Source organism: Scyliorhinus torazame, chromosome 9 (genome assembly GCF_047496885.1).
Source record: "Scyliorhinus torazame isolate Kashiwa2021f chromosome 9, sScyTor2.1, whole genome shotgun sequence".
Classification (NCBI taxonomy): domain Eukaryota; kingdom Metazoa; phylum Chordata; class Chondrichthyes; order Carcharhiniformes; family Scyliorhinidae; genus Scyliorhinus; species Scyliorhinus torazame.
In genome coordinates, this window is record NC_092715.1 from 22,928,792 (window position 1) to 22,951,461 (window position 22,670).

The window sequence follows — 22,670 nt, forward strand, 5'->3', positions numbered from 1 at the left end:
ATATCATCCTCTATTTTCTGAAACGAAAGGCAAAATGCTAGACAATCAGCAAAGTTGGTCATCTGGACTCGAAACGTGAGCTCTTTTCTCTCCCTACAGATGCTGCCAGACCTGCTGAGATTTTCCAGCAGTTTCTCTTAGGTTTCAGAATCCAGCGTCCGCAGTAATTTTGCTTTTATCCTCTATTTTCTACCGACTTCAATAATTAATCCATTGATCTGGTCCCTAAAGTGTTGCATCACCAATCGGGGTACTGTATCTGATGCATTTGAGTTGTTCCTCGGTGCTTTGCAAAAGATGAAATTTGCATACGTTTCAGGAGCACAGGACGTCCCAAAGCCAATGAAATGGAGGGCTGGATTGTACATTTGTAAATCGGCTGCCTCAAGTAGCGCCCAGCCCCACTTAGTAAAAGTTGGCACTCGGACACCACCCTGCCAGTCTCCGACAATATGGAAGGCAAGCAGGGGCTCAAATTGGAAGCCCCCCTTGCCTTTTTGAGAAAATCCATTCACGAGTTACTGAGCTTGTTAAAAAGCCAAATGACTGCAATTTCTAATTACCCACTCCCGATTCCTGCTAGTCGTTGGGGGAAATGTTGCAAGTGGATTAAGCCGGGTATGAGGAGGTGGCACAAAAGAGGATGGAAAGACCATGGCTGCATGTGGCAGAATCTGGCAGTGTTTGGCCATTAGAAGAATTTATTTATTCAGTTCTTATTGGCTAACGTAACGAGGTGGAGGGGAAGGGTCCATCCAGAAATGACTTCAGGTTCATTGTGTAGCCCCTCTCCTGTCCTCGACACCTGATTGGGCATGCAGCCCCCCCCCCCCCCCCCCCCCCATAATACTGACTGGCCAGCGTTCCCACTGGGCAGCTATCAGTGGCCAGCTTGATTCAATGAGCTGCGACAGCGGCAATGGAAGGAGTGAAGTGCACGTTTCTCATTCTGCCGTCTCAACACTGCCGGAAGCAGCCAATTTACACAGCAAGACTCCGCAAACAGGAATGAGATAATAACCAGATCTTCTGTTTTTAGCTGCGTTGTTTGACCAAGACGCCAATTGCTCCTTCGCAATGTGAGCTGTTAGGGCCACCTGTGAGGGTAGACAGCAGCATAGTTTCATGTCCTGCCCACTCTAACAGGGCAGCACTATTACACCGAGTGTCAGCCTGAATTATGCATTCAAGTATCTGGAGTGCAATTTGATCCCACAACCTTCTGAGTCTGAAGCGGGAGTGTTGCCAATGGAGCTACAGCTGACACATCAAGTACTATATAAAGGTCACTGTTACAAAATTGAACATGTCAAATTCTGCTGTTACATAAGGGTTTCAGAATTCTGTGCCAGTGTTTACCACTGGATTTCACAATTTCAAACATCCTCGCAGTTTTACTTCTGACGTTTCTTCATTCAATTCCCCCTGGACTGATGCAGCGATGGGGAAATCAGCCAGGCTCTCTGACATTAGTTGCGTCAGACGATCGCCCTGCTGCTGCGACTTGCTCAGCTTGACCCGGGTTGAGCGGACGAGCAGAGTCAAGGGGCGTACAGCTCAGACCAATAACTCATGTCACCTTGGCCTGGCTGGACTGTAAGATAATCCTCTGGCCCACCCTCAACCACCAGTCGACAGCCAAAGACCAGGCCTGACCAGTGGGAGTAAAATAAAAGTGAAATACTGTAAATGCTGGAGATCTGCAATAAAACAAAGTGTTGGAATAGCTCAGGCCTGGCAGCATCTTTGGAGAGAGAAACAGAGTGAATGTCTTAAGTGCAATTGACTCCTGAATGGGAATCAAAAGCTGACTCCACAGTTGTAGAACATGAATTGAGTTTAGCTCCGCCTCCTCCCAACTTCAGAACAGTGACCACGACACCACACAACTCTGCCATGGCAATCTCTGCAAGACGTGCCAGATCATCGACATGGATACCACCATTACACATGAGAACACCACCCACCAGGTACGCGGTACATACTCGTGCGACTCGGCCAACGTTGTCTACCTCATACGCTGCAGGAAAGGATGTCCCAAAGCGTGGTACATTGGCGAAACCATGCAGACGCTGCGACAACGAATGAACGGACATCGTGCAACAATCACCAGGCAGGAATGTTCCCTTCCAGTCGGGGAACACTTCAGCAGTCAAGGGCATTCAGCCTCTGATCTCCGGGTAAGCGTTCTCCAAGGCGGCCTTCAGGACCCGCGACAACGCAGAATCGCTGAGCAGAAACTTATAGCCAAGTTCCGCACACATGAGTGCGGCCTCAACCGGGACCTGGGATTCATGTCACATTACATTCATCCCCCACCATCTGGCCTGCAAAATCCTACCAACTGTCCTGACTTGACACAATGGCTTAACCTGGGGTTACCCCATCTCTGGATCTGTAAAGATTTAATCACCTGCTAATGGTCGCATTCCAAGCTTTGTCTGGCATCTTTGAATCTGTCTATATATATGTTTCTGGAGCATACCTCTTCATTCACCTGAGGAAGGAGCAGCGCTCCGAAAGCTAGTGACATCGAAACAAACCTGTTGGACTTTAACCTGGTGTTGCAAGACTTCTTACTGAACTCCCAATGTGGCATTGACTCGTATTTAGCGCCGTATGGGCAATTTCATTGAGAGGTCACAGGTTAGCTGCTGAGCTCGAGAAGAAATATTAACAGGGATTGGGATTGAGGAGCAAAAGGAGCTCCGGGTACGGACGCATAAATCACTTAAAGTCACAATGCCCGCTAAAACATGGGTGGCACAGTAGCATAGTGGTTAGCACTGTTGCTTCGCAGTGCCAGGGACCTGGGTTTGATTCCCGTCTTGGGTCGCTGTCTGTGCGGACATATTCTCCCCGCGTCTGCGTGGGTTTCCTCCGGGCGCTCCGGTTTCCTCCCACAGGCCCTAAAAGACGGACTCGTTGGGTGCATTGGACATTCTGAATTCCCCCTCTTTGTACCCGAACAGGCGCCGGAGTGTGGCGACTTGGGATTTTCACAGTAACTTCATTGCAGTGTTAATGTAGACCTACTTGTGACACTAATAAAGATTATATAAAATCTATAAAACTCAACTTTGAGCTCATTTGTTTTTTATTTGATTATGGGATGTGCATTTGTTGCCCATCCCTCATTGCGCTCGATGTGGTGGTGAGCCACCTCCATGAAACTGCAGCAGTCCATGTGGTATAGGTACACCCACCATGCTGCTAGGGAGGGAGCACCAGGAGTTTGAGCCACTGACGGTGAAGGGAGCTGATACATGGGTGTAACTTGGGAGGACTTGCAGGTGAGTGATGTTCCCATGAGTCTCACTGAATTTGTCCCTCGAGGTGGTGCAGGTTATGGGCTTTGGAGATGCTGTCAGAGGAGCCTTTGTGCCTTGCGCCAGTGCATCTTGTAAATGTGCCAGTGGTGAAGGAGGTGTTTGATGATTGGCACTCCAAGTGGAGTTAGCACATTCTCCCTGTGGATTTCATCCCCACAACCCCAAAGATGTGCAGGGTAAGTGAATTGGCCACGCTAAATTGCCCCTTAATTGGGAAAAATAAATTGGGTACTCTAAATTAAAAAATAGATGGTTGCCAATGAAATGGCTGCTCCATCCTGGATGGTGTCTAGTTTTCCGAGTGTTTGGAGCTGCACTCATCCAGGCAAGTAGAGAATATTCCATCACACTCCTGACTTGGAGCGTCAGAAGGTAAATTAATTGACAACAATTTCAGCTTCCAACATCCTGTTGCAGCCAAAGTATGTGTGTGACTTTCAGTTTCTAGTCAATGGTGACCCTCAAGGGTGTGAATATTGGAGGATTCAGTAATAGTAATGCCATGGCATGTCACGGGAAGGTGGTTGGGTCAGGGCAGCATAGTGGCACATTGGTTAGCACTGCTGCCTCACTGTACCAGGGACCCAGGTTCAATTCCAGCCTTGGGTGACTGTGTGTGTGGAGTTTGCACGTTCTCCCAGTGTTTGCGTGGGTTTCCTCCGGGTGCTCCGGTTTCCTTCCCCAGTCCAAAGATGTGCAGGTTGGGTGGATTGACCCTGCTAATTGGCTCTTCGTGTCCAGGGATGCACAGGTTAGGTTCAGGGAGTCGGGCGGGATGGGCAGGTGAGCGGACCTAGTTAGTACTTGGAAAGTCGGTGCAGACACCTAGGCCGGAGAATCGCCGGGGGTCGGTGTGAATCCCACCCCCACTGTCATCCGAATTCTCCGGCCCCCCCAAAATCAGCCTGGCGTGTTGCGCCACCCGCCTCAGAGAATGGCGGGGTCCGGCGCGACTCAATGGGCCCCGGGGCTGCCTGAATTCTCCGACCCGCGATGGGCCGAAGTCCCGCCCATCTTTTGTCAGTCCCGCCGGCGTAAATTGGAGTAGGTCCTTACCGGTGGCGCGGGGGGATGATCTGGCCCTGGGAGGTGCCCCCACGGTGGCCTGGCCCGTGATCGGGGCCCACCGATCCGCGGGCGGGCCTGTGCCGTGGGGGCACTCTATTGTTTCGCACCAGCGGTTGTAGCAGTCCGCCATTGCTGGTGCGGAAACGAAGCCCTCTGCGCATGCGCGGGGATGACGCCAGAACATGCTGGTGCTCCTGCGCCAACTCGCGCCGGCTGGCGGAGGCCCTTCGGCACCAGTTGGCATGGCGCCAAGCCCCTTTCCCGCCGGCCGGCAGGGCACAAACCACTCCGGGGCGGGCCTAGCCCCTGAAGGTGCGGATTACGCCCCGCCGATTACAGAAGAATCCCGCCCCTAGTTAGTATTTGGAAAGTCGGTGCAGACTTGATGGGCTGAATGGTCGCCTACTGCACTTTAAGGATTCTATGACTCTTGTGTCAGTAGTGGGGGGGGGGGGGGGGGGGGGGGGAAGGTGGTTATTACCTCAATACTTGCTTAAAAACTGAATGTCTTCCCGCTTTGACAAAAAGTCATTAACCTGAAACTGTTTCTCGCTCTCTGTGTATGGATGTTGTCAGAAGTGCTGAGTCTTCCCAGCATTTCCTGGTTGTGTTTTTGATTTCCAGGATGCACTGTATTTTGCTTCAGAATCAGGAGGAATAGACATGAGGGTCGAATGGCCTCCTATGCCAGAAAGATTGAGGTTTTTCCTGAATTGGTGACGTGGGAGGTGGTGCAACATTTTGACAACACTCCAGAACTTTAAAAAATGATTTTAATACAAAAATAATTTTAAATACATTTAAGATTATAATAGTTACTTAACGCACCAAAAAAAAAATGCAGGAATTTGAACTGGTTTGTTGAAACAAATAAAATACAAAAAAAGGGGTTTGAAAATACAAGAGCAATATTAAAATAGAATTAGAGCTGAATGAAACATTGCACAATCACTGGACCAGCACAGGAGTGTGGTTTCCAATGTAACACTGATACTGCAACCAGTTAAATGGATCATTTTTTGTCAGGAACACCCATGTACAAACTGTTCACTCTTTCATACATAACAGTTTTAAAACAAGATTGGAATTCTTATAAAGTATTTTACTTCCTCTCTACCCTTCCAAAGTATGAGAGGTGACCAAAGAAGTCTCTGGGCTGAGTGGAAACCTTCCTAGGCTCGGGGAGTCCAGAGTAAAGTAGCTAGGTAATCGGAAACACACGGTCCCCTGAAAAGACTTCTGAGGCTGAGGGCAGTGTGGAGGCATTTGAAAACATTGCACTGCAGGACGTTTCAATACTCCACTCCTCCTCCCCCCTACTGACACACACAAACACGATCAGCCAGACTGACTAACCCTCGCTACTGCAGGGGGGGAAAAAAATGAGAATATATTCCCCAGGTTCTTGATTGCCTCGTCGGCAAGTGTCCAAGCCGGTGGTCTCAGAAAAGAAAAACAGGAAAACCTTGGCTTGTATTTTCCCCGGAGTTTAGAATGTTGAGGAATGATCTCGTTGCGGGTTTAGGATTTTGACATGGTGAATACCGAATCCAGCACAGGAGGCGGCCATTTGTTCCACTGCTCTTTGAGAGAGCAGGCACGGGCACAACGGAATTAGTCGGTCTCTTCCCCATTTCTCTGCAATTATTTTCCCCTGCGAGTATTTGTCCAATTCCCTTTGATGAGCTATCATAGAGAAACTCCTCTTTCTGGCGGGGGAATCCAAAATGAGGGAACGTGTTTTAGAATTGGGGCCAGGAAGCACCTTTTCACACACACTGGAGACAATCGTCCCAGAAATCTGGAAACTCTGGAGCTTTCAAAAGGTGAAATCAGTACTTTGTTCTTCGGCAAGGGCATCAAGAGATGCAAAAACAGAGGCAGGTTAAGGGAGATAAGTTACAGGTCAGCCATGATCTGACAATGGCAGAAGAGGACAGAAGGGCTGAGATAGCTCCATGCAGCAGGAGTTGAGTGTTGAAAACAGTAGCCCAGGGAAGGCTCGTGCTACACACCACTGAGTAAAGAACAGGAATTCTGCTCACAGGTTAGGAACCTGCCCTCCATGTGGGAACTGGTGTTGCTGTTTAGCAGGGGCTAGTCGCCCACTCTCACCACAGTGATCCCCCTGTGCACAGTTAAATGCCAAAGTCACCACCAGTCGCCACTGTAGAACCTAAATAGACACGTGGGTCGCTTCCAGCATGCTTTACCCACTGTCGGGATGCAAGAGGACTCATTGTGCTGTCCACTTCAAACTACAGAACCCCCACACCAGGTGCTTTAAAAGCAACATTACAAAGGTTGATCAAGCAAGAATCTCCTGCAAAATAACATTGCACAAGTACAGATACACATATTAATGTCAAAGGAAAGGAAACAGGCTCAATCTTTAATTATCAGCTTAAAATAACACTAGTTTGCAATGAGCCTTCACCCCCCCCCCCAACCTGTGCAATATGTTAAACACATTTAAATAGCTCAATAAATATCTATTTAAGATCTTAGACCTTGCTTGATGACAGTGGAATTTCCCCCAATATTTTAGAGTTATTTATTGAGGTAACCGTGCTCTTCGAGGAGTGCCTCACTCAGATAGGCACAGCCGAGGTAGTCCCAGTTCCAGCGTGCGGTGATGGGAAACTGGTTCCCGGGACTGAGCCGTGCGCCGGGCTCGGTCACAGCTTCCCAGTTGCAGTTCACACCATTCACTCTCCAGTGAAAAGGAAGCCAGTCGTTCAACACATTGGCCCAGGTTTCAGAAACAATCAGAGGCCCTTGTCCCTGAAAATTACATTTTGGAATCTTGTCTACGAGTAATTAGAGCCAGTGCCTGTGGGAGTAGACTGGCTTGGGAGAAAAGGTGACTTTGTCCCTCCTATTCCCAAAGCTGTCTAACGCTGGGTCTGACAGAGATTACTGATAGTTAGGATTAGTCAACAACTCCATTATTGTTGTATTGTACTGGCGGCATGGTAGCACAGTGGTTAGCACTGTTGCTTCACAGCTCCAGGGTCCCGGGTTCGATTCCCGGCTTGGGTCACTGCCTGTGCGGAGTCTGCACGTTCTCCCCCGTGTCTGCGTGGGTTTCCTCCGGGTGCTCCGGTTTCCTCCCACAAGTCCCGAAAGACGTGCTGTTAGGTGATTTGGACATGCTGAATTCTCCCTCCGTGTACCCGAACAGGCACCGGAATGTGGCGACTAGGGGCTTTTCACAGTAACTTCACTTCATTGCAGAATTAACGTACAGCAAGAAGTCTTACAACACCAGGCTAAAATCCAACAGGTTTATTTGGAATCACTAGCTTTCGGAGGGTAGCTCCTTTACCAGGTGAGCTACACTCCGAAAGCTAGTCATTCCAAATAAACCCATTTGACTTTAACCTGGTGTTGTAAGACTTCTTACTGTGCCCGCCCCAGTCCAACGCCGGCATCTCCACATGTGTTAATGTAAGCCTACTTGTGACAATAATAAAAATCATCATGTGACTGCCAATGTGGTAGAAAGCACCCTCAATGGACCCTGCTCTTCTCAGCAATTGCTCAGATCCCACAATATATCCAGCAGCTGTGAGGGGAGATGGGGATGCAACTAAAATAAAAGGGTTGCAGCCGTTCTGCACTGTACCCAGATTCCTATCGCACTTTTAGTCTGTTGCACACTTCCAGATTCACAAACGTTAAATCAGTACTTTCTCCCGGTTACAACTCAAAAAATCACTTTGTTATCTCTGTTCTCAGTTCTTTGTACTGTGTTCCTCCAATTTCTTTTCACATCCTATTTTCCACACTCTCTCTCTTCCCTCATGTTTGTTATTTGATCTAAACTCCATCACTCTTGTCCTTGGTGTTCCCTTCCCCCACTTCTCCTCTCTTTAGCTCCCTTTTCCACCCCCCCCCCCTTCCTTACCAGTTCCAGATTTTGAGTTACGACTGTATAATTCAGCTCTGAGTAACCTATTCTGTGGTCAGGGGAGTGCTGTGCAGGCAGTATTCGTACTGGGGCTTACTGTCTTCTGGGTTCCAACCTAGAAATGGCGATGGGGTTTTCCCCAGTGTCTCTCAACCTCTTGCAACACCAAGAAAACTTACATTTATATAGCGCTTGTCACAACCTCAATGTCCCAAAGCGTCTTACAGCCAATGAAGTACTTTTGAAGTGTAGTCACTGTTGTAATGTAGGAAACTCAGCAGCCAAATTGCACAGAGTAAGATCCCACAAACAGCAATGTGATAACGATCAGAAAATCTAGTTTTGGTGATATTGGGTGAAGGATAAATCTCGACCAGGACCCTGGGAAGAGCTTCCCTGCTCTTCTTCAAAATAACGGCACTAGAATCTTTATGTCCGTCTGTAAGGGGAGACCCGGCGACGGGTTAATATCTCACCTAAAAGGCGTCACTTCTGACTGTGCAGCATCCCCTCAGTACTGCACTAATGTGCCAACCTAGATGCCTTTCCCTTTTGCACAGGAGAACGGTTTTGTTTTTAATGTAGTTTCCGCTCCTCCCCCGACCCATCACAGCTTCGATCGATCCAGGATGGGTGCCGCTTGTCCTGGGACAACGGAAAGTCTTGTGGTGGAGCCATGCCCGTCACCAGGTTTGTGGCGATGGTTTGTTCAGAGAGTTCGCTCAGGTTCATTGGCAGCACTCCGAGATGTGTCTCAGGCACTCGTCGCTGACCTCATCATTAAAGAGCCTCATGCATTTGGGACACTGCAGAAGTCCTTGCTGCCTTATCTCCACTCCCGGGCTCCCACTGGGCAATAATGGACGGGAGACTTCCACCAGTGGGTCTGTGCCGTTACCAAGCAACGGTGCAGGAATATCAGTCTCCATGTAGTAGGGGCTCACTCTGTCGTGGTGAAGGGCAGCTGATTCTCGGTGTTCCTGCAAATCAAAGGCCAACTAATTGGTGATTTGATTCAGCCTTGTATTATACACCATTCTCATTAAATGTACATTACAGCAGTGACATAGAAATAAGAAATAGAAGCAGTGAAAATGAAATGAATGAAAATTGCTTATTGTCACAAGTAGGCTTCAAATGAAGTTACTGTGAAAAGCCCCTAGTCGCCTTATTCCGGCGCCTGCTACACGTGGTAGGCCATTCAGCCCTTCCAGCCTGCTGTACCATTCAATAAGGTCATGGCTGATCTACCTCAATTCCACCAATATCCCTTCATTCGGAAAAGCCTATCAATTAATTCTTGAATATACGCAGCAATGGAGCGTCCACACTTCTCGAAGGTAGACAATGCCACAGACGGCATGGTGCACAGGGGTTAGCACTGCTGCCTCACAGCACCAAGGACCCGGGTTCAATTCCGGCCTTGGGTGACCGTGTGGAGTTTGTATGTTCTCCCCATGTCTGCACGGATTTCCTCCGGGTGCTCCGGTTACCTCCCCCAGTTCGTAGGTGGATTGGCCATGCTAAATTGCCTCTTGGTGTCTAAAGTGTTAAGTGGGGCTACGGACATATGGTGGGGGAGTGGGCTTGGGTAGGGTGCTCTTCGGAAGCTTGGTGCAGACTCGATGGGCCGAATGGCCTCCTTCTACACAATGTTGATTCTTTTCTTTTCTAAATTTAGAGTACCCAATTCATTTTTCCAATTAAGGGGCAATTTAGCGTGGCCAATCCACCTACCCTGCACATCTTTGGGTTGTGGGGGCGAAACCCACGCAATCACGGGGAGAATGTGCAAACTCCACACGGACAGTGACCCAGAGCCGGGATCGAACCTGGGACCTCGGCGCCGTGAGGCAGCAGGGCTAACCCACTGTGCCACCATGCTGCCCCACAGTGGTGATCCTACGAACTGGAGTGGAAGACATTTCTCAGTCCTAAATTACCAAACCCTTTTGAGATGGCCCCACTTGCTAGATTCTCCACCCAGTGAGAACCTCCAGCCCCTGAAGAATTTTGTGTTTCAATCAGAAGACCTCTCATTCTTATAAACTGCAGGGAACCTAGGCCTAGTCTTTTCCCCCATGGGACATCTTTCTCAACCCAACACCTAGACTGTGTTGGCAGTAAAGCGATTTGGGATGCTCCAGGTGCTGCACAAATGCAATCATTTCGTCATCGTAAACGTCAAAGGAATTGAATTTGTTGATGTGGTCAAATTTGAAGCACAGCAGGATCTCACAAACAGTTGCATTTTCTTTTATTGCCGTTGGGAAGTGGGTGACTCTGGGAAGACATGTATTAAAAGAGAGACTTGCATTTACATAGCCCCTCTCAGTACCTCCTCAGCACTGCATTGGGAGCATCAGCCTAGATTCCGAGCTCTGGACTGAGACTGGAACCGATATACGTCCAACTCAGGCGAGTGTGCCACCCGCTGAGCCACAGTTGATACCCAGAGCACAGCGATTCCATGGCACACACCTGCTCCCGTCACCTTTTTTTGGTTTTTACCTGTTTCCTTGGCAGCTGCAACCTCAGGCGAGCCAAATCTTCCTCCAGCTCCTGAATCCGGCTCTGAGCTCGCTCCCGGTCCTCCCGCTCGGACTGGAAATCGTCTTTGTAGACGAGAACCTGGAATTACCAAGGCAACGTTGATTAGGAATTATGGATAGCTCGGAGAAGGGTTTCAACAACAACAACATACAAAAAAACCCAGAAAATACCCGCAGTGCACAGCAGGTCCATCAACATTGGAAAGAGAGGGAAGAGAGAGTGTAGGAGAACGATGATATGGTAATAAGACCCAGTATGCATCTTGACAGGAAGTGATGCAACATCACATGATTTTGCTTTCTCCTGTAGACTTCAGAGTGTGCCGAAGAGGCCCTTTGGCCCATCGAGTCTGCACCGACACACGAAAGACACCCGACCTGTCTACCTAATCCCATTTCCCAGCACATGGCCCACAGCCTCGAGTGTTATGACGTGCCAAGTGCTCATCCAAGTACTTTTTAAAGGATGTGAGGCAACCGGTCTCTACCGCCCTCCCAGGCAGCGCGTTCCAGACCGTCGCCACCCTCTGGGTAAAATGTTTTTCTTCAGATCCCCCCCTAAACCTCCTGCCCCTCACCTTGAACTGGTGTTCCCTCGTGACTGACCCTTCAACTTAGGGGAACAGCTGCTCCCTATTGCAATTCGTTTCTTTAGGAAGTTAACTCTTCCTCACATCGCTAACTCTATAAATATTCTGTGTTAGCCACAACAAGTTCAAGAATAATGTATGTTGGCAGCAAGTGAAAGAACAAGTGTGGGAAAAAAAGTCTGCCATTACTGCAAAGCTTCGAGTAGGTCACAGGTCTCAACCAGTCAGAAGCTTGGCTAAACTAGTGCTGAGGCTTTACCAGATATTGCAGCTTATTGGGCCTCGTGGCATTGGTCAGCATCCAATGAATGATTGCGCAGACGATATCCTAGTCAGGGGCGGCACGGTGGCGCAGTGGTTAGCACTGCTGCCTCATGACACGCCAAGGACCTGGGTTCGACCCCGGCTCACTGTCCATGTGGAGTTTGCACATTCTCCTCGTGTCTGCGTGGGGCTCACCCCCACAACCCAAAGATATGCAGGGGAAGTGAATTGGCCACATTAAATTGCCCCTTAATTGCACAAATTAAAAAAAGAGGCAAGAACCTAGGGCAAGGGATGAAGAAAAAGCTACATATGATGTAGTCGTGAAAGCATTTGATGTCTGCTTCAATCAAGTGGGCTAAATTTAACAAGTGCACCCAACAAGGGGACAGTATTGATACATTCATTAACAATTTACATAGACTTGCAGAGAACTGTGAATACGGCAGCTTAAAGATATTCAGCTGAGCAGATGCAAGTGTAAGGTCGTCAGTATGACAGTCCCAGATGACCACGGGTTGCTTTCCCCTTTGAGAGGGGAGAGCTGACCGGTGGTGATTTAACCCGAGGGTCACCACACCTCAGGCGAGGGGCAAGGTTGAGAAGGCGAGGCCTTCATGGATAACCTCTGCCGGTACGGGAACTGAACCCGCGCTGCTGGTCTTACTCCGCATCACGAACCAGCTGTCCAGCTAACTGAGCTAAACCGGCCCCGGAGCAGATATGCTGAGGTCAGGAAGCAAAAATCAGTGATTCGGGGCGACAGGGAGAACCATGTCCCTAAAATGACAGACTCTGTGGAGTAAGTTCAATTTGAAAGCAGAGAGGTGGCTATACCAAAGCAGGGGAGGCAGGAAAAGGGCTCATTAACCACTCGAGTTAACTGTAATTGGTGTGGTGGCAAAAAACACGCACAAAAATTCCCCTGCCAAAGAGACCAAATGCTATTTGTGCAGAAATAACATTCACTTCCGGGTTGTGTGTGACAGCAAGCCGTTTGTACAGAATAACCAAAAAGAGAAGCCTTTGAAAGGCAACAAGATCCACGAGGCAGAAGATATCAATGACATTGAGCGACATTTCCTTGGAGGGATCCTGGAACCAATCAGAAGCTGCTGGAATTCTGATCTCCTACTGTCGGGAAACAACAACATTGATGGAGCAGTTTCAGATCGTTCGGATGTGGAATCGTGGTTGGGGAAAAGTGGTCTTCAGCCGTCAGAGACAAGGCCGGCCAGGATGTATCGCACTCACGGTCACAGGACAACTGAAGGCAACCCTTCAATATAAAAGGGGGAAGAAAATGGCTGAAACCTTACGTGATGCTGAACCAACACTGTTCACTCTCAGCACGAGAACCTGCACATTAGAGGAACTGAAAAACCAAAAAGAACGACCCAAAAACTTCAGAGCAGAATTTCCAAAGCTCTTCACAAGGCTGATAATAATTATAATAATCTTTATTGTCACAAGTAGGCTTACATTAACACTGCAATGAAGTTACTGTGAAAAGCCCCTAGTCGCCACACTCCAGCGCCTGTTCGGGTACAGAGGGAGAATTCAGAATGTCCAATTCACTTAACAGCACGTCTTTCGGGACTTGTGGAAGGAAACTGGAGCACCCGGAGGAAACCCACGCAGACACGGGGAGGATGTGCTGACTCCACGCAGACAGTGACCCAAGCCGGGAATCGAACCTGGGACCCTGGCGCAGTGAAGCAACAGTGCTAACCACTGTGCTACCGTGCTGCCCAAGGTAAGCTGAAGACAGCAAACCCCAGCACTCTGTTCCGAAACAAAGCCAGTCGAAGTTTACACCCAGAAGGCTCCTCATCCACTCTTGACAAAGGTAAAGAGGGAAATTGACTATGTTTAACAGGGTGTTAACTCCCCCATGACAAAACCAACAAGTTTGTGCTCAGAGATGATCCAGGAGCCAAAACCCAGCGGATGTCTCAGAATTTGTGTAGATTTCACCCAGCTGATCAAAACAGTTGAATGTGAAGATCAGGAAAGTCATCTCCAGATGAGAGTCTCACAAAATAGGGACAGGGTTCACTTCATGAAGCCTGCTGCAAACAGGGTCTTTTGGCAACTACCCCTCAATAAGAATAAAAGTTGCTCACAGCCTTCATTTTCCGTTTGGGAGGTTTTCTTTCAACAGATTACCCTTCAGCATCATATCAATACCAGAAATCTTTCAGGGGACAATGTCAGGTGTCCTAGAAGGACTGGGTGGAGTCATATTTCACATAGGTGATGTCTTGATCCATGGTACCACTCAAGCAGGACATGGCACTGGAGTGTAAGATGTACTGCAATGCCCACTGGAAGCAGAGTCTATCCGCAGAAGGCAAGAGCAATCCAGGAGTTTCCAGCACCTCGCAATTAATCCAGAGATGAATGGAAATGGTAAAGAAGTTGGAATGTTCTTCTCCAAACTCATTGACGTCAATCAGCCACTACACAGGTTACAAGACAATGCATAGAGCTGGGAGGAAGCTCAACAGACGTCAAAGAGATGCAGATATCAGCTGATATTTTAGCTTACCGTGACCCAGAGATACCCACCATCATTGCTGGAGATGCATCTTCTACAGGATTAGGAGTTGTACTCTAAGATTCAAATGGATGGAAAGTGTAGACCAGTTTACTACTGATCCCATTCACTGACAGAGATATGCAATGATAGAGGTTTCAGCGGTTGAAAGTTTGCAGATTATGTTCTTGGTCTCCACTTGGAAGATAGAGACAGACTACAAACCCTTAGTGACACTCCAATTCTCAGGAGTTTGCCTGTCTGAGCACAATGATTGAGATGGAGAATGATGAGGTTTGATACAAAGACAGAGCGTGTTCTGGGAAAACAACAGACACATTGTGGCTACATCTCAACAAGGACTCATCACCTTGTTTAATAATCAGAAACCTTTGCATTGATGGCAACCACTACTCTACCAGCAACAGCTCAGTGACTGAATGGAACCTGATGAAGATGTGGTCAGGTCAGACAGCACTACGTCAGAAGATGGCTAGTGTACATGCCACACAATTCCACTCTTGAGTACCATGAACAGAGAGGACACCTCAATATAGTTGATGATTTAAACTAATCTCTGATGAGAGATGTCATTCCGAGAGTTCTCCAACACTGTATACTGCAAAGATTGCACCAAGGAAATTGGGCATCACAAAATGTCAAGCCAGAAGGTGTTCTGTTTAGTGACCAGGTCTCTCAAAGTCTGTTGGAAGATAATAATCAAACTATTACTTGTGCTATTCATTAGGAGACAAGAGAACCATTGACTCCATCATCTTTTCCATTGAGACCAAGGAACAGTCTTGAGATGGACCTCTTAACACAGAGGTAAGGTGTTCTTGATTGAACTAGATTACTACTCAAGACAGATAGAAATCAAGCAACTGCAGGATCACACTTCTGAACCAGTGGTGAATTGCTGAAGATATTTGCAACAGACGGGATCCCACATGCAGTAATCTCAGACAATGGATCAGTTTACCAGAGTTCTCGGCGTCGTATGGATTCGCCTATACTACCAGCTCACCAATGTACCCTCAAGCCAAAGGTAAAGCTGAAAGAGGAGGGCCGCCCAGTGACAGCATTGCTAAAGAAGAACAATGACATCCAACTTGCACATCTGAGCTATCGTTCAACGTGAGTGCGAAGTTCTCATGGGGAGAAGGCTGAGAACTCAACTCCCTAATCTCACACACACACGCAATCATGGCGCGTGTACAGCTGATAACTTGGACAAGGTGAAGGAGAAAGGGGATGAGTAGTGTTGCAGCCAGATGTGGAACATGTAACCTGCCAGACCTCCAACCAAGATCTGAGACTAATGGACAAGTGGCTGAAAGGGCACAGCATCTACAGTGCTACCTCCTTCAAATTGAATGTGGTACCATAAAACAGAACAGATGTTCACCGGTTGCCATACAGAAGCAATCTCCCACACAGTTGAAGCAGTCATCTACCAAACTACACAGACCAGAGATGCTGCGTTCATTGAGAGATACGTTATGTCTACCAAACAGGTGAACCCGAGTCATTTACAAATTCACATTCTGCCCAGCAGAGCCCAAGAGAACACATGCAGGACTCAAGTCCCCAATCACTTCCAAATGAGGAGTTGATTCATTCGGATAGGCCAGTGAAACCTCCACAGGAGTTATTTCTATAAAAGATAAATTAAAGTCAGAGACATGGGGGAGATGTAGTATTAGGGGCTAATTCTAATATGCAATATATCACAGGAAACGAAGAAACATCTTTTAAAAAAAAAAAAATCTTTTTAAAAAGAATTCCAATTAAGAGGCAATTTTAGCGTGGCCAATCCACCTACCATGCACATCTATTTGGGTTGTGGGGGTGAGACCCACGCAGACACGGGGAGAATTTGCAAACTCCACACGGACAGTGATCCGGGGCCGGGATCAAACCCGGGTCCTCAGTGCCGTGAGGCAGCAGTGCTAACCACTGCGCCACCGTGCCGTGATGCAACATCTTGACCTCTCTTGTTGAACCTCATGGGAAGATGCAGTCACAGTAAGTTGTTTCTTAATAAACTTAACATTTTTGTTACCTCAAGACGCTGCAACTATTCTGTTAGTACAACGAGAGCAAAACTATTATAATGGGGGAGGAGGGAGAGAGAGAGAGAGAGAGAGAGAGAGAGAGAGAGAGAGAGAGAGAGAGAGAGAGAGAGAGAGAGAGAGAGTCTCCATAGCACCGTGAAACAACAGTGCTAACCACTGCGCCACCCTGCTGCCCCTCTTTGACCTAGATAATGATGGGTTTACATTGTACTCCTATTTTTAGGGTTGATTTGTATTATTCCAGTGAGGTGACTGGTATATTAAGGTAGGTGAAAAATATTTTAGACGGTATTATCCTATAAAATCCATCTCTGGGACAGTGTCAAGGAGCACGTCAAAGACAGCAGGGCAGCTGGGCTCAGCCACACTAAGATACACATGGCAACCTGAATAGGTTTCTACAAATCCTATTGTGGATTAACAAAGACATCACAACTCATTGGCTGAGATTAATGCTTTGGAATTCCTTTCACGAATGAGACCTGGGTGCACTGTGTACTTTGCCCAATGCCCCATCTGCCCTCTTGGGTATTTTGCAGAAAAACAAGGTCAATATTTATCCCTCAAACAATATCACTAAAACAAACAGATTACTGTTTGCAGGATCGGTGGAAAGACCGGCTGCTGCGTTTCCTAAACGACAACACCAACAAATCCTTCATTCTGAAGCATCTTGGAAAGCCCCAAGACGGTGGGGGGGGGGGCTGAATGGATTACTCCAGTGAGAGCTAGCACGGACTCGATTGGCTGAATGGCCTCCTGTGCTGCAATGACTCTCGTCACTCCATACATTCATGTCTTTACCGTTAGTGTTGAAAAGCATGTCCATGCTCACTATGGGGAAAGGCCGAGATTCATTTGTGGGAAGTATCCTTTATCACAGACAAGCCACAACGTCAAGATCTGTGATTGAATTCAGTGCTTTTAATTTTAAAAAAAGGGAAGTTGCCAAGTTCCTGACAGGAGAGTATATTTCCAATCACTGGCTAATTGTGACTGTGATGACTCATCATCTCCTGGAGTCTCAGGGAGTCGGAGAGCAATTCCCGGGAGATTTTCCCAAATTGGCAGCCATCTCTGTCAGGAGACTGTGTTGCTAGGCGAGGGTGGGGGCCGGCTAGGCGAGGGTGGGGGCCGGCTAGGCGAGGGTGGGGGCCGGCTAGGCGAGGGTGGGGGCCGGCTATGCTGGGACTTTGAGAGTAAATTTGAGGAGGAGATAGACCGATTGGTAGTGGATTGAATGGTTATGGAGAACGGGCAGGACAGTGGAGTCGAGGCCAAGAGGAGATCAGCCATGATGGTATTTAATGGCGGAGTGAACTCGAGGGGCTGAATGGCCCACTCCTGCTCCTTGTGTTCTAGAGGGTATGGTTTCAGAGTTTGCAGATAATATGAAACTTGACAATGTGGTAAATAATGAGGAAGATAGTAACAGATTTCAGGAGGACATAGACTGGTGAAATGGGCAGATACACGGGAGGAAGAAATGTAACAGAGGGAACTGTGAAATGATGCATTTTGGCAGAAGGAATGACGAGGGGAGCGGGAATAGAGAGACAGCCAGCGAGTGATGAATGGATACTAATCTAGGAAGATGTCCTGGCTAGTCTGGCCCTTATCACATGTCAGCTTGTGGAATCTTGCTGTGCACAAACTGTCTGCCATGTTTCCTACAACAGTGAGTACACTTCGACGCTGTAAAATGTTTTGGGGTGTTTGCGAGGTTGTGAAAGATGCTGTAGAAACAAGAGTCTTCCCCCTCGTACCTACCTGTTGCTCTAACATCTGCATTCTCTCTCGAGCAGCCGACGCAGCTTCCTGGGCGACCTGGAGATCATCGCGGAGCTGCTGTATCGTCGCCCTCTCCTTCCCCCGCCCGTCCCGGTAATTGGCCAGGCGACTGCAGTCCTTCATCTTCTCCTCCAGCAGCCGGTTCAGCCGCAGGATTTCCTGCCGCAGAACATTCTCGTTGGCCTGAGAGGGACCGAGTCCAGTCAGCCGGTCAACCCTCGACTTCAAATCCTTCAACTGCTGGTGAAGGTTTTTGACATACTCCTCTCGGCTGACGTCATATTTCTGCCATTTAGTGTTAAGGTCTTCCACCTGCGAGGGAATTGAAAAGCAAGCCATCGAACAGTGTGCTAATGACAGATGTCAGGGGTAATACAATGGAGAATCAGGCTGAAGGTTGAGGGGAAGTGAAAACGAAATGAGAGAAGCAAAGAGGGAGTATGAAAAGAGACTGGCAGCCAGCATAAACGTCCCAAAATCTGCTATAGGCATAGAAATAGTAAGAGGGGGGAAAAGGAGGAGTAGAGCCCTTGGGAATCAAAATTACCCCTTAGTGTCCAAAATTACCCCTTAGTGTCCAAAAAGGTTAGGTGGGGTTACTAGGTTACGGAGATAGGTGTGGGCTTAGGTAGGGCGCTCTTTCCAAGGGCTGGTGCAGACTTGATGGGCCTAATGACCACCTTCTGCACTGTAAATTCTATGATTCTAGGATTCTGTCTTTACTAAGGAAGTAGATGCTAATCAGGCCACAGTGAAAGAGGAGGTAATTTATATAACAGCTGGATTTAAAAAGGGAGATGAAGGAGGTATTAGACGGGCTATAAGTAGCAATACAGAATGAGATGCATCCAAGGATACCAAGGGTGTGGAAATTGTGACGGCAATGGCCATCATTTTCCAGTCTTCCTGAGGGCCAGGACTGGTGCCAGGCCCACTGGGCAATATCCAACATTGCCCTCTTTCAAACAAAGAGGTACAAATAAACCCAACGAGGCTTAGGCCAATCTTTGTGGAAATAATAATTCAGAACAAAATTAATAGTCACATTGACCAATGTGGGTTAATTAAGGAAAGCCATCATTTAAGGACAAATCATATGTAGTAACTTGCTGCAATTTTTTGAAGAGGTAACAGAGAGGGTTGTGGTGTACGTGGACTTTTTAAAAAGTAAATTTAAAGTACTCAACTCTTTTTTTTTTTTTCCAATTAAGGGGCAATCCACCTACCCTGCACATCTTTGGGTTGTGGGGGTCAGATCCACACACACACACGGGGAGAATGTGCAAACTCCACACGGACAGTGGCCCGGGGTCGAACCCGGGTCCTTGGCGCCGTGAGGCACTGTACGTGGACTGCTAAAAAGCATTGATACAGTGCTATACAATAGACTTGGGAGCAAAGTTATTATTCAGGGACAGTAGCAACATGGACAGGAAACTGGCTGAGTGACAGGAAACAGAACATAGTGGTTAATGGCTGTTTTTTGATTGGTGGAAGGTGTGTAGTGGAGTTCCCCAGGGGTCAGTGTTGCTTTTCCGGATATATATAAAATGACCTAGACAGTGTTTTTCAAACTTTTTGTCTTGCGACCCACTTTTATCAAACGGCCGAACCGTGCGACCCACAATGTAATATGATAGATTGAAAAATTGTTGATCTGCTAAATACAGTTTCCTGGTACAAGCACGCACAGAAATGAAGATATTTAACATGTTCTGCATTCACAAATAGATGGAAAGTTGCGCATGTTCAATTAGAATGTTGCACTGCAGTTATGTTTTAATCAGCAATGGGAATGGATGCAGGCTGGGTGGAAACATTGGAAACTCACTTGGAGTTGTTACTGAGAGACCGGACTCCGCCTCCCACATGGCCCTGCATTGAAATCAAACGGCCCCAAACCAGGCAGATCTGTGAACAACGTTGGGAAGAGAGGGAGGAGCAACAGGCTCGTTCATTTAAAGATCAGTGAAACGGGTTTCCATTTTGTTTGTCTACTCAGAATTTGGGAGAGAGAGAGCGAGAGAGAAGATAATTGACAAAACGCGGAGTCTTCCCAGGTGAGTTTAAATTCCGCAGATTTAGCCACTGCGCGTTTTAATGGAGATGCAGGTGGGACAACCAAGAAAACAGCAGAGACACTCTGAGCCTATTAATTCGCTGCTTTTTTGCTTTCACAACACAGTATGGGGAAGGCAGAGTGTTGGGCAGAAGGTGGTGTCTCTCTGTTCAATCAGAGAGGTTGTGCCAGTGGCGACAGCACTCAGGAGCAATTTGGTTAGTGCAGTATTTTATCAGTTAGGGCCCAGGGAGCCGTGTCTGGGAAACATACGTTGCAACCTTAGATGTTCAACTGTGTGTGTGTGTGTGTGTGTGTGTGTGTGTGTGGGGGGGGGGGGGGGGGGGGGGGGTGGTGGATCTAAACAGTGACACACGCCGGGATCATTTTTGGCGACCCATTTTCAACACCCCACTTTGAAAAACTTGGTGTACAGGGTAAAATTAGAAAAATTGCAGATGATACAAAAACCTGGAAGCATTGTGAACAGTGAGGAGGACAGTGTTGAATTTCAAAAGGAAATAGGCAGGTTGTTCGAATGGGCAGACAAGTGGCCAATGAAGTTCAATGCAGAGAAATAATAATAATCTTTATTAGTGTCACAAGTAGGCTTACATTAACACTGCAATGAAGTTACTGTGAAAATCCCCTAGTCGTCACATTCCGGCGCCTGTTCGGGTACACAGAGGGAGAATTCGCAATGTCCAATTCACCTAGCAAGCACGTCTTTCGGGACTTGTGGGAGGGAACCGGAGCGCCCGGGGGAAACCCACGCAGACACGGGGAGAACATGCAGACTCCGCACAGTGATCCAAGCCGGGAATCGAACCCGGGACCCTGGCACTGTGAAGCAACAGTGCTAACCACTGTGCTATCGTGCTGCCCATATGTGAAGTGATTCATTTTGGTAGGAAGAACGTGGAGAGACAATACAAAATAAAGTACAGGAGCACAGAGACCTGACCTAGGTGTATACCCGCATAGGGCATTAAAGGTGGCAGGACAGGTTGAACGAGCGGCTGATACCACAAACAGTACCATAAGGGCATAGAGAACAAGATCAAGGAGGTGACGTTGAACTTATATAAACTAGCTCAGCCTCACCTGGAGGGTTTCATCCAGTTATGAACGTCGCACTTCAGGAAATATGTTCAGGGTTTGGAGAGAGAATGGTTCCAGGGAGGGGAAACTTCAGGGACAAAGATAGATTGGAGGAGTTGGGACTGTTCAAATTGAAGAGGAGGTTGCGAGGAGATTTGCTAGAGCTATTCAAAATGATGGGGGGTCCAGACAGAGCAAATAGGGAGAAACTGTTCCCACTTGTGAAGGATCAAGAACGTGACGACACAAATTTAAAGGCAAAAAAAGTAAAAGTGACAGGAGTGCTCTTCAACTCGGGGAATGGTTAGGATCTGTCTGAGATTATGGTGGAGCCAGATTCAATTGAAGCATTCAAAAGGGAATTTGATTATTCTCTGAAAAGGAAGATATGTAAGGATATGGCAGGACTGGCACGCGATAAATTGCTCATTTGGAAATCTAAGTGCAGACACAAGCGGCCAAATGGTCTACCTCTGCACCGTCACAATTCTATGATTACTGAGGTCTCCTGACCAATATTTCTCCCCAGCAAAGGAAATTGGGGAGGCCAGAAGTGGAGGAATGCAGAGATTGGAGGGGGTTGTAGGACAGGAGAAGACAGCGAGGGAAGCAGCCATTGCAGGGGGAAGGGTAGAATGTGGGTGATTCTGAAAAGAATGCGATTTTCCTTTTATAAAGGCAGGCCTCATTTGTCACAGGGAGATGGAGCATGTTGAATCTACTTACATATACAACTTTCTGTTTCAGAGTTCGGTTCTCTTCTTGCAGCTTGTACAGGTTTGTTTCTGGCGAGTCCGCCTGATGCAGCTGTTGGGGGAAAGACGACATTGTGACATTGTGCCATAGTGAATTCGACACTGACCCTTGGGGTTAAACGCTGACGTCGCTATGGAAACACGCGGTCAAGACATTTTTCTGCTTTCTCCTGGAAATGCTGATACAAAATGATTTACCAGTGAGAGGTTGCCTATCCTCCAGGATTGTCCCGGAGTCTCAATGAATTAAAGAATAATCTCTGGGATACAATTGCCCAATTCCAGCAGGCAAATTATTGGAGCATTAAAAAAAGTGTTTTCAAAAAATATACATTATTTAAGCACTGTTGCTGTGTTAAAGCTGGGAATAATAGCGGTCGAGTGCATTATCCCAATGAAGAGTCCATTCACTTCCCGATTAATTGGGGGAAAGGTGGTTTGCCATGAAAATGGATATGGTGAATAACCAATGACAGAAGTGTAGAGGCGGGGCAGTTAGACATAGTGTGATGTAAACTCCAATAACATGTCCAATTGGAATGGGCAACACCAGTAGTTGTGCACCTTAGAGTTGTAAAAATCGCTTAAATAGACAAGACACTTTCTCTGGATGTAATGGGAATGGCCC

General features: G+C 47.6%; 1 protein-coding gene across 1 annotated transcript in view; it reads right to left on the reverse strand.

The window, feature by feature from the left end:
• Positions 1-5,156: 5,156 nt before the first annotated feature.
• Positions 5,157-22,670, reverse strand: part of tnip2 (TNFAIP3 interacting protein 2) — a 38,230-nt gene continuing 20,716 nt past the window's right edge. Inside the window, exons 3-6 of the mRNA XM_072515690.1 lie at positions 22,014-22,094; positions 18,107-18,439; positions 10,825-10,944; positions 5,157-9,293 (exon numbers count right to left, since the gene is read on the reverse strand). Coding sequence (XP_072371791.1) covers positions 9,042-9,293; positions 10,825-10,944; positions 18,107-18,439; positions 22,014-22,094 — 786 coding nt within the window. The 3' untranslated portion in view covers positions 5,157-9,041. The remainder of the gene's footprint in view (positions 9,294-10,824; positions 10,945-18,106; positions 18,440-22,013; positions 22,095-22,670) is intronic.